The sequence below is a fragment of the Bombina bombina genome, chromosome 11, assembly GCF_027579735.1.
Source record: "Bombina bombina isolate aBomBom1 chromosome 11, aBomBom1.pri, whole genome shotgun sequence".
In the NCBI taxonomy this organism is placed as follows: domain Eukaryota; kingdom Metazoa; phylum Chordata; class Amphibia; order Anura; family Bombinatoridae; genus Bombina; species Bombina bombina.
Genome location: NC_069509.1, coordinates 160,460,848 through 160,473,164, shown reverse-complemented (window position 1 = coordinate 160,473,164; position 12,317 = coordinate 160,460,848). Strand labels below are relative to the sequence as shown.

The 12,317-nt window shown below is 38.3% G+C and overlaps 1 protein-coding gene across 3 annotated transcripts in view; it reads left to right on the top strand.

The window, feature by feature from the left end:
• Positions 1 to 12,317, top strand: part of ABCC1 (ATP binding cassette subfamily C member 1) — a 465,761-nt gene that overhangs the window by 416,881 nt on the left and 36,563 nt on the right. For all 3 annotated transcript variants that reach the window (XM_053695266.1, XM_053695265.1, XM_053695264.1), the window contains 4 exons: positions 574 to 773; positions 4,584 to 4,710; positions 6,476 to 6,577; positions 7,264 to 7,410. In XM_053695266.1, the coding sequence (XP_053551241.1) occupies positions 574 to 773; positions 4,584 to 4,710; positions 6,476 to 6,577; positions 7,264 to 7,410 (576 nt within the window). The remainder of the gene's footprint in view (positions 1 to 573; positions 774 to 4,583; positions 4,711 to 6,475; positions 6,578 to 7,263; positions 7,411 to 12,317) is intronic.

The window sequence follows — 12,317 nt, the reverse complement described above, 5'->3', positions numbered from 1 at the left end:
TTTTGGCCTGAGCGTTAAAGTGAATATAAAGTATAATGAATAAGTGCCCGGTCTTTAAAAATACTCTTTAAGAACAGGGGACCTTTCATTCATTAAACTTTACATTGAAGCGTCTTTGTTAAAATACTTATCTTTTCTTTATGCAAAGCAGGCCGGTGATCCTTCGCGCGCAGCTCCTGCTGTAGTTAGAACAGCGATGACAAATCTGGCTACCTCCAATCGTTGCATGCCCCCTTTGGCATCCAGCTCGTGATGCAATGCAACAATTGGAGGAAGCTGGATTAGTCATCATTGTGCTAACTACACCAGGAGCTGCGGGTGGAAGATTGCCAGTCTGCTTTCCATAAAGAAAAGGTATTTTTAAAAAGAAGCTTCAATGTAAAGTTTAATGAATTAAAGTGCCCCTGTTTTTAAGAGTATTTTTAAAAACCTGGCACTTATTCATTATACTTCACATTTACTTTGACAGCCTAATATGTTTCTAGCTTTTTTTCAGTTATCGTAGTTGTTTGTTATAGGGATTTAATATGAATTGTACCGTACAAGGTTTTCTTTGTGTTTCTTTTTATTTAGAGGTTTTACGTGGCTTCATCTCGACAGCTAAAACGCCTTGAATCTGTTAGTCGATCTCCGGTTTATTCTCATTTCAACGAGACTCTTCTAGGAACCAGTGTCATTCGAGCCTTTGGGGAACAAAAGCAATTTATTAAAATCAGTGACTTCAGGGTGGATGAAAATCAGAGAGCTTATTACCCGAGCATCGTCTCCAACAGGTAATTTAGCTTAATAGATTATAAAAAATATAGCATAGTAGTGTTTTCTGTGTGACTCCAGTCCAGCCATGTGGCTAACTTCGATCTAAATAACATATTTCTCTCTCTCATGACATCACACCTACCCCCCCTCATAGTAAAAAAAAAAGCATTTACAAATGTTTCTGCTGTACTTCTGCATTATACAGTAGGTTTCTATGCTGTACTTCTGCATTATACAGTAGGTACCCATTAGGAACACCTAGTTTAATTTTTATTGCCTATTTCGGTATATGTAAATACAAGACATGAACCTGTTTCTTTCCTAAGATATGGCGAGTCCACTACTTCATCAATTACTAGTGGGAATATCTCTCCTGTCCAGCAGGAGGCGGCAAAGAGCACCACAGCAAAGCTGTTAAATACCACTCCCCTTCCAATAATCCCCAGTCATTCTCTTTGCCTCTGTCAATGGAGGCAGTGAAGTTTGGTGTCTGAAGAAATGAAATCCTTTATGGGGATAGTTTTCCCTGCAAGCAAGGATTTTGGTATAGCTGTAGTCCATGTCAATCTCTGCCGCAGGGTAGTGGTGGCTTTTAAGCAGTTAGGAAGTTGTAAGGTGGTGCTTACTATGTTTCCTAACATATTGCTGCCCTAAGTATAGAAAGCCAGAGTTGGTTACTCTGTTCTTTCTTTTTTCCACAGGTCTCTGTTAGGAGTTTGTGTCCTTTCACGCCTTGTGAGCTGTCTTCCTGTCGGTCAGCTAGACTGCAGGTAAGTGCTTTTTTGTCTTCTAGGTATAGGAGACTTTGTACTTTTTTAAAGATTCATTTTTTATATTCTGCGGTTTTTCTTTATGTGATTTAGTAATCCTTTAAATAGGATTTGATAGGCAGTATGCAGGCACTATGTGATTTGGGATTTGCACATTAGGGCCGGGTGTTGCTAAATTATTAATTTGTAATTTTTGGCAAATGTTTGGTTTGCTTGTGTAGTAACGGTTGTTGCTATGTCTGTTTCAAATTTTGCGCCTTTTTTTCTTGTATGCGCTTTTCTTGATGTGCTGGTCATGTGATCCTTGTGTTTCAGTTATATGGAGCGGATCGGCGTCTTTGTTGCTGCTGCAGTCTGTCTCAGAGAATGACAGGCAACTGCACATACACTGTGTCCTCTTCAAGTCTCCTGGAATTGCGGTAGGCACCTCAGTACTGCTGAGGTGTAGAGGTTGTCAAACTTTAGTTTTTATTTTTTGTTTGTTTTTTAACGTTTTTCATAAAGTGACAGTTGTCCTTTTGTTCAAATTTATTTCCTGGGGCTGATTTTTCTTCGCTATGGACATAGATAATGATGATTTTTAGAGGCGCAAATTTTCTCCTTTGCAATTTTGTATTACTTGTTTAGCTAGAGCGCTACATTTTAAGGAAAATAATTGCCTTATGGGCCTAATGTCTCTCAGAATGATGCTGTTCAGGCAATGCCGCAGCCTTCTCCTCAAACGTCCCAAGCCTCTATGACATCACATGCAGTGCCCTGCGGTTCCTCATCCGCCTGGTGGGGTATATTTGCCTGCAGATTTCGCTGCACAGATATCTTCGGCGGTATCTACAGCTTTATCTGCCTTTCCTGTTTTAGGAAAACGCAAGAGGAAAACTAAGGCTATTAAGCTAGCCAATTCTTTTATTTCTGATGCGAATATGCAAGTTATTAAATTGGGGGCCAAGCTATCTGGTTTCTCTATCTTGGCTCGCAGGGCTTTGTGGCTTAAGTCTTGGTCAGCTGATGTTTTCTCCAAGTCTAAGCTTTTGACGCTTCCTTACAAGGGTAAGACTTTGTTTGGGCATGGACTGGCAAAAGTAATATCTGATGTTACGGGTGGAAAAGGATCTTTTCTACCGCAAGACAAGAAGAATAGATTTAAAGGGACAGTCAACACCAGAATTATTGTTTTTTAAAAAGAAAGATAATCCCTTTATTACCCATTCCCCAATTTTGCATAACCAACACTGTTATAGAAATACACTTTTTACCTCTGATTACCTTGTATTTAAGCCTCAGTAAACTGCCCCCTTATTTCAGTTCTTTTGACAGACTTGCATTTTAGCCAATCAGTTCTCAATCCAGGGTAACTTCATGTGCATGAGCTCAATGTTATCTATATGAAACATATGAACTTTTAGTTCCTTTCGTAATTTCAAGGGTCGTCAAAAGCCTTCCTCCTCAGCTTCCAAACAGGAACAATCCAAGTCCTCTTGGAGACCTAGTCAGTCCTGGAACAAGGGGAAACAATCTAAGAAACCCTCAGCTGAGTCTGTCAGCATGATGGGTTGGCCCTCGGTCCGGAGTCAGATCAAGTGGGGGGCACACTTTACCTGTTTTATTGGGAGTGGTTATAAGATGTCCCAGATCCTTGGACAGTGGGCATTGTTTCTCAGGGTTACAAGATAGAATTCAATTTTCTCCCTCCCAGGGGCAGGTTTCACCTCTCAAGTTTGTCTGTAAATCAGGTAAAACGAGAGGCATTCTTGAACTGCTTTCAGGATCTTTACTCTCTGGGAGGGATAGGTCCAGTAAAGGAACAGGGTTTAGGATTCTATTCAAATCTGTTCCCAAGAAAGAGGGCCATTTTTGTCCCATTTTAGACCTAATGTGTCTCAACAGATTTCTCAGGGTGCCGTCCTTCAAAATGGAGACCATTCGGTCCATTCTTCCTTCATGTTCCTATTCACAGGGATCATCACAAATTTCTGAGATTCGCTTTTCTAGACAAACACTTTCAGTTTGTGGCTCTACCGTTTCCTATTCACAGGGATCATCACAAATGTCTGAGGATAAGGTGGTCCTACGTACTAGGATGGGTTTTTTTCCTAAGTGGTTTCGGTTAGGAATATTAACCAGGAAATTGTTGTTCCTTCTCTCTCTCCCAATTATTCTTCTCATAAGGAGCGTCTGTAGCGTCACACGTTTTCAAAATTTTATAAATTTGATACTTTTGCCTCAGCTGAGGCTTCTTTTGGGAGGAAGGTTCTTTGAGTGGTGGTGCCTTCTAGCTTAGGTATTGGTTCCCACTAATAATTAATTACGTTGTGAGCTCACCATATAAATTAATTTCCTTCCGGATATGGTGAGTCCACGACCCCAATCTTATATTTAAAGGGACACTGAAAACATATTTTTTCTTTCGTGATTCAGATAGAGCATGAAATTTTAAGCAACTTTCTAATTTACTCCTATTATCAAATTTTCTTCATTTTCTTGGTATCTTTATTTAAAATGCAAGAATGTAAGTTTAGATGCCGGACCATTTTTGGTGAACAACCTGGGTTGTTCTTGCTGATTGGTGGATAAATTCATCCACCAATCAAAAAGTGCTGTCCAGAGGCGGAACCAAAAAAACCTTAGATGCCTTCTTTTTCAAATAAAGATAGCAAGAGAACGAAGAAAAATTGATAATAGGAGTAAATTAGAAAGTTGCTTAAAATTGCATGCTCTATCTGAATCACACAATAAAAAATTTGGGTTCAGTGTCCCTTTAAGACAGGTTTTTTTTTTTAACTAAACCTCAGGCACCTCTACACCTTTTTATTATTCCTTTTTCCATTTCCCTTTGGTCGAATGACTGGGGATTATGGGAAGGGGAGTGGTATTTAACAGCTTTGCTGTGGTGCTCTTTGCTGCCTCCTGCTGGACAGGAGAGATATTCCCCCTAGTAATTGATGATGTCGTGGACTCACCATATCCGGAAATAAATTTATCAGGTAAGCATAAATTATGTTTTTTTATGTGCACAGATCTGCTTTGGGATGACGTCTGTTTCCTTTTGCGTATTTGCAGGTGGTTGGCGATCAGATTAGAGTTTGTTGGAAATTGCATAGTCCTTTTTGCATCTCTGTTTGCAGTGGTTTCCAGGAACACACTCAGCCCTGGATTGGTTGGACTGTCCATCTCTTATGCTTTACAGGTACCAAAACTTACAAGCCAGAAAGCATTCTTCTATAGCAGGGATGATTTATATTTGTAGTAATAGCATACACATGTACAACATACCTGCATATAATTTTTGTATTGAATTATAAAGAACACACACATTTTGGCGAATGACATGCTGCTTAATTTCATTTTAGTGGATGTTTGATTCCCAGTTATCTACTTGTATATTCTTAAATGCATTGTATTTTCATGCCTTGTTGTTTATTTGTTTATGATAATACTTTGTACTCCTGGGGCATTTGGCTGCTTAAAGGGATATAAAGGTCAAAATTGAAATGTACATGAGTACATTTAAATATAAGCATTTTTGCAATATACTTAAAGTGAATGTAAAGTTTAATGGAAAAATGCCGGTATCCTCTTAAAAACAGGGGCACTTTTTTATTCATTAAACTTTACATTGAAGATTATTTTTTAAGATGCTTACCTTTTCTTTATTAAAAAAACAGACCAGCAATCTTCTGCCCGCACCTCCTGCTGTAGTTAGCAGATCGATGACAAAACCGGTTCATCGAATTGTTGGGTTGCTTAATGAGCTGGACGCCAAAGGGGACACACAACGATTGGAGGAAGCCAGAGTTGTATTTGATCTGCTAACTACAGCTACAGGAACGCCGGTCTGTTTTCCATAAACAAGCTTCAATGTAAAGTTTAATGAATGAAAGTGCCCCTGTTTTTAAGAGTATTTTTAGATACCGGACACTAATTCATTATACTTTACATTTACTTTAACCATTAACAAAAATACTTCTAGTAAAATATATTACGCACATAAGCTGTGCAGTCCAGTGGACCAGTTTTCAAACACTACACCTTCTCTGTAAATCATCAGGGGCTTTGTGTGAGAAAAATGAAGTCTTTACAGACATGTAATACACTGCCAGTTCTCTGACCTGAATACTGGTGCACAGGACATCACTGCATGTGTTTAAATGCTGCTGAAAAACAATAATTAGTGAGCCATACATATTTAGGTGCCAGGGAAGTAATGTGTATATATAGACGTATAGAATACTCCAAAATTTTAGGACAATATTAGAGGCCATTACATATTGGGCCCTTTGTTTTGTCAAGTCCTATTATTTATATCAGCATTCTCAATTCTTTTTGAGTATGCACTAATTTTGGTTCAAAGGTTAAAATGAGAGAGGACTATAGTAATTTTAATTTCCCAGTATGTCCTTACTGTAGTAAACGTTTGCTTTTAAGTGATGGTAAAGTTAGTGAGCACATTTTCCTAATTGAATGTTTTTACACTTAAATGTACAATAGTCTTTCACTTTTATAAACTACCTCTAAATATTATAATATCAGTTGTTTCTTACAAAACTCCCATTCCGCCTACTGCCCCCCTCAGTAGTCTTTATCTTAACTTCCATGACTTTTAATATGGCAAACCCTTGATTGTTGCTGCTCGGCTCATTGCGTTTAATGTGCAGTTGTCTCACTTCCTAAAGGAAAATTTCTTTCATGATTCTGATAGTGTAAAAATTATAAAAACTTTTCCAATTTACTTTTATTATCAAATTTACTTCATTCTCTTGGTATCCTTTGTTTAAAAGCAGGTAGGAAGGTGTAGGCATGTGCACATAACTGGAACTAGATATGGCTGCAGTAATCTATTTTTCTGACTACAAAATGAATTCTGTATGGAAGGTGTGGTGCAAATCCCTACAGTAACATGCTGACGTTCAATTAACATCACGAGCAGCTGTAAATACGTTATGTTCTTGCAGATCACAACATACCTCAACTGGCTGGTGAGAATGTCCTCCGAATTAGAAACAAATATTGTTGCGGTCGAGAGAGTCAAGGAATATTCTGAAATGGAGAAAGAGGTATATATAAGAACTATTGATTATTAAAAAGGGCAAGCCTCAATTACTAAACTTGTAGTTTATTATATACAACTGATTCAAAAGTTACATATTTAGATTTATTTATTATAAAATATATATACACATTAAAAAAATGTGCTTTTACTTGCAAACTTGTTTAGGCTGCCGTCATTAAAAAACATGTTTTCTAGTCCATATAATTGTGAACTGTGCTTTAATGCATTCACCATACCATCTTGGTACAAATCTGCACCCTATTGTTTTTGTCAAATACACAAGCCTGGGTCCTCTTCTTCTCAATCTGCAACATGTGTTAAGTTGGTTCCTTATAGCCCTTCCCTATTGTTTTTCTACTTATTCAATTCTTACTGCTGAATATTTGCTCGTTTTTTTTGGATAGGATGACAGTAAATTAGTAAATGAGATGCGCAATGTAAGCAGAGGTTCCCTCTAAGGCCAGTTTTGTGAGCGGCCCAGCAGTAAAACAGTTAATAAGGGAACCACACCTTGCAGTTGGAATTGTGTAGTGTTTGCTCATTGCTCTAATTCACTGTTTCACTGCTGGGCCGCTCACAAAGCTGCCTTTAGAGGGAACACTGAATGTAAGATACGCAGAGTATATGATCTGGTAAGTGGGTTTGACTATGTATGTGATATCTTCCTATATGTTTAATGATTTCCTTTAGGCTGAATGGACTAATGCACAAGCTGCTCCAGCAGAAGATTGGCCACATGAAGGAAAAATTGAGTTTCGAGGCTACGGTTTACGTTACCGAGAAGACTTGGACCTTGCTCTGAAAAATATTAATGTTACTATTCATGGAGGAGAGAAGGTAAATCTAACACGTATAATAATGTTTTAAATAAAGTTTTATTTTTTTGTAAATTGTTATAAAAATAACTGTTCTGTAATAGGTGTCTTGCATCTATACCTCCTGAATTATGGTACAATATTTATTTGTGTTCTCCTGGTCTCAGAATTAATATTGTGCCGGAAGCCACAGCAAAAGGGGAAGAGAACAAGAAGTGCAGTGTTCTAATACTAGGTGTAATATAATGCAGAGTTAGATGGTGGTAATGTACCGGATTTGTTGTTATTGCTGTACGTTTTTTAATGGACTTTAATAACACTGTTTTATTACATTGCTTTATTTGCACTTCTGGCAGTTATTACTAAGTCTCACTCTTATTTTGTATTAATGGGAAACTAAAATGAAACAATCGTGATTCAGATAGAGAATTCAATTTTAAACAACTTTCCAATTCACTTCTATTATCAAATTTGCCTCATTCCCATGGCATTCTTAGTACTGTGAGCTAGCTGAATACATCAGGTGAGCCCATGACAAAAGGCATATATGTGCAGCCACCAATTACCAGCTACCTCCCAGCAGTACATTGCTGCTGCTGATCCTGCTTAGGTATGCTTTTCAACAAAGGATATCAAGACAACACAGCAAATTTAATAATAAAAGTAAATTAGAAAACTGCTTAATTATTCAGTATTTAAAATTAATTTTGACTTCACTGTCCCTTTTAAAAGTGCAGATACAAGTAGTTAATGTGACTGGACAACGCCACACTTAAAGTTAGTCAATCCTAGGGTTTAACAAACGCTAGGATTTTCTATTGAAACAAATAAAGGGGATTTTCATTCATGAAGTAAAGGATTCTTCATGTAGAGAGCTCCTTTATTTGTTTCAATCGATCGCCGTTCTAAGCTGCTACAGGAGCCCATTGCTTAAATTTTTTTTTTTTGCTAAGAGGTGACCTTTCCAGCTTGGCGCTCATGGGAGCCGAATTTACCGCACAGCTACTGGCTAAAAGGTGAAAACGTTACCTCTAAAAAAAATTTTTAGCCGTGGGCTGCTGTAGCAGCTAAGAACGACGATCGATTGAAACAAATAAAGGAGCTTTCGACATAAAGTATCTTATTATGAAAATCTCCTTTTTCTTTCATGTAATTAACAAGAGTCCATGAGCTAGTGACGTATGGGATATACATTCCTACCAGGAGGGGCAAAGTTTCCCAAACCTTAAAATGCCTATAAATACACCCCTCACCACACCCACAAATCAGTTTTACAAACTTTGCCTCCAAGGGAGGTGGTGAAGTAAGTTTGTGCTAGATTCTACGTTGATATGCGCTCCGCAGCAAGTTGGAGCCCGGTTTTCCTCTCAGCGTGCAGTGAATGTCAGAGGGATGTGAAGAGAGTATTGCCTATTGAATGCAGTGATCTCCTTCTACGGGGTCTATTTCATAAGGTTCTCTGTTATCGGTCGTAGAGATTCATCTCTTACCTCCCTTTTCAGATCGACGATATACTCTTATATTTACCATTTCCTCTACTGATTCTCGTTTCAGTACTGGTTTGGCTTTCTACAAACATGTAGATGAGTGTCCTGGGGTAAGTAAGTCTTATTTTCTGTGACACTCTAAGCTATGGTTGGGCACTTTATTTATAAAGTTCTAAATATATGTATTCAAACATTTATTTGCCTTGACTCAGAATGTTCAACTTTCCTTATTTCCAGACAGTCAGTTTCATATTTGGGATTATGCTTTCAATTATCATATTTTTTCTTACCTCAAAAATTTGACTTTTTTCCCTGTGGGCTGTTAGGCTCGCGGGGGCTGAAAATGCTTCATTTTATTGCGTCATTCTTGGCGCGGACTTTTTTGGCGCCAAAATTCTTTTCCGTTTCCGGCGTCATACGTGTCGCCGGAAGTTGCGTCATTGTTGACGTTATTTTGCGCCAAAAATGTCGGCGTTCCGGATGTGGCGTCATTTTTGGCGCCAAAAGCATTTAGGCGCCAAATAATGTGGGCGTCGCTTTTGTCTCCACATTATTTCAGTCTCTTTTTTCATTTGCTTCTGGTTGCTAGAAGCTTGATGTTTGGCATTTTTTTCCCATTCCTGAAACTGTCTTATAAGGAATTTGATCTATTTTGCTTTATATGTTGTTTTTTTCTCTTACATATTGCAAGATGTCTCACGTTGCATCTGAGCCAGAAGATACTACAGGAAAACCACTGCCTGCTGGATCTACCAAAGCTAAGTGTATCTGCTGTAAACTTTTGGTAGCTATTCCTCCAGCTGTTGTTTGTAATAATTGTCATGACAAACTTGTTAAAGCAGATAATATTTCCTTTAGTGATGTACCATTGCCTGTTGCAGTTCCCTCAACATCTAAGGTGCAGAATGTTCCTGATAACATAAGAGATTTTGTTTCTGAATCCATAAAGAAGGCTTTGTCTGTTATTTCTCCTTCTAGTAAACGTAAAAAGTCTTTTAAATCTTCTCTCTCTACAGATGAATTTTTAAATGAACACCATCATTCTGATTCTTTGGACTCTTCTGGTTCAGAGGATTCTATCTCAGAGATTGATGCTGATAAATCTTCATATTTATTTAAGATGGAATTTATTCGCTCTTTACTTAAAGAAGTACTAATTGCTTTAGAAATAGAGGATTCTAGTCCTCTTGATACTAATTCTATACGTTTGGATAAGGTTTTTAAAGCTCCTGCGGTTATTCCAGAAGTCTTTCCTGTTCCTAATGCTATTTCTGCAGTAATTGCTAAGGAATGGGATAAATTGGGTAATTCATTTACTCCTTCTAAACGTTTTAAGCAATTATATCCTGTTCCGCCTGACAGGTTAGAATTTTGGGACAAAATCCCTAAAGTTGATGGGGCTATTTCTACCCTTGCTAAACGTACTACCATTCCTACGTCAGATGGTACCTCGTTTAAGGATCCTTTAGATAGAAAAATTGAATCTTTTCTAAGAAAAGCTTATTTATGTTCAGGTAATCTTCTTAGACCTGCTATATCATTGGCTGATGTTGCTGCAGCTTCAACTTTTTGGTTGGAAACTCTAGCGCAACAAGTAACAAATCGTGATTCTCATGATATTATTATTCTTCTCCAGCATGCTAATAATTTCATCTGTGATGCCATTTTTGATATTATTAGAGTTGATGTTAGATTTATGTCTCTGGCTATCTTAGCCAGAAGAGCTTTATGGCTTAAGACCTGGAATGCTGATATGGCTTCTAAATCAACTCTACTTTCCATTTCTTTCCAGGGAAACAAATTATTTGGTTCTCAGTTGGATTCTATTATTTCAACTGTTACTGGTGGGAAAGGAACTTTTTTACCACAGGATAAAAAGTCTAAAGGTAAAAACAGGGCTAACAATCGTTTTCGTTCCTTTCGTTTCAACAAAGAACAAAAGCCTGATCCTTCGTCCTCAGGAGCAGTTTCAGTTTGGAAACCATCTCCAGTCTGGAATAAATCCAAGCCTGCTAGAAAGGCAAAGCCTGCTTCTAAGTTCACATGAAGGTACGGCCCTCATTCCAGTTCAGCTGGTAGGGGGCAGGTTATGTTTTTTCAAAGAAATTTGGATCAATTCTGTTCACAATCTTTGGATTCAGAACATTGTTTCAGAAGGGTACAGAATTGGTTTCAAGATGAGACCTCCTGCAAAGAGATTTTTTCTTTCCCATGTCCCAGTAAATCCAGTGAAAGCTCAAGCATTTCTGAATTGTGTTTCAGATCTAGAGTTGGCTGGAGTAATTATGCCAGTTCCAGTTCCGGAACAGGGGATGGGGTTTTATTCAAATCTCTTCATTGTACCAAAGAAGGAGAATTCCTTCAGACCAGTTCTGGATCTAAAATTATTGAATCGTTATGTAAGGATACCAACGTTCAAGATGGTAACTGTAAGGACTATATTGCCTTTTGTTCAGCAAGGGAATTATATGTCCACAATAGATTTACAGGATGCATATCTGCATATTCCGATTCATCCAGATCATTATCAGTTCCTGAGATTCTCTTTTCTAGACAAGCATTACCAATTTGTGGCTCTACCGTTTGGCCTTGCTACAGCTCCAAGAATTTTCACAAAGATTCTCGGTGCCCTTCTGTCTGTAATCAGAGAACAGGGTATTGTGGTATTTCCTTATTTGGACGATATCTTGGTACTTGCTCAGTCTTTACATTTAGCAGAGTCTCATACGAATCGACTTGTGTTGTTTCTTCAAGATCATGGTTGGAGGATCAATTTACCAAAAAGTTCTTTGATTCCTCAAACAAGGGTAACCTTTCTGGGTTTCCAGATAGATTCAGTGTCCATGACTCTGTCTTTAACAGACAAGAGACGTCTAAAATTGATTACAGCCTGTCGAAACCTTCAGTCTCAATCATTCCCTTCGGTAGCCTTATGCATGGAAATTCTAGGTCTTATGACTGCTGCATCGGACGCGATCCCCTTTGCTCGTTTTCACATGCGACCTCTTCAGCTCTGTATGCTGAACCAATGGTGCAGGGATTACACGAAGATATATCAATTAATATCTTTAAAACCGATTGTTCGGCACTCTCTAACGTGGTGGACAGATCACCTTCGTTTAATTCAGGGGGCTTCTTTTGTTCTTCCGACCTGGACTGTAATTTCAACAGATGCAAGTCTCACAGGTTGGGGAGCTGTGTGGGGATCTCTGACGGCACAAGGAGTTTGGGAATCTCAGGAGGTGAGATTACCGATCAATATCTTGGAACTCCGTGCAGTTTTCAGAGCTCTTCAGTTTTGGCCTCTTCTGAAGAGAGAATCGTTCATTTGTTTTCAGACAGACAATGTCACAACTGTGGCATACATCAATCATCAAGGAGGGACTCACAGTCCTCTGGCTATGAAAGAAGTATCTCGAATTTTGGTTTGGGCGGAATCCAG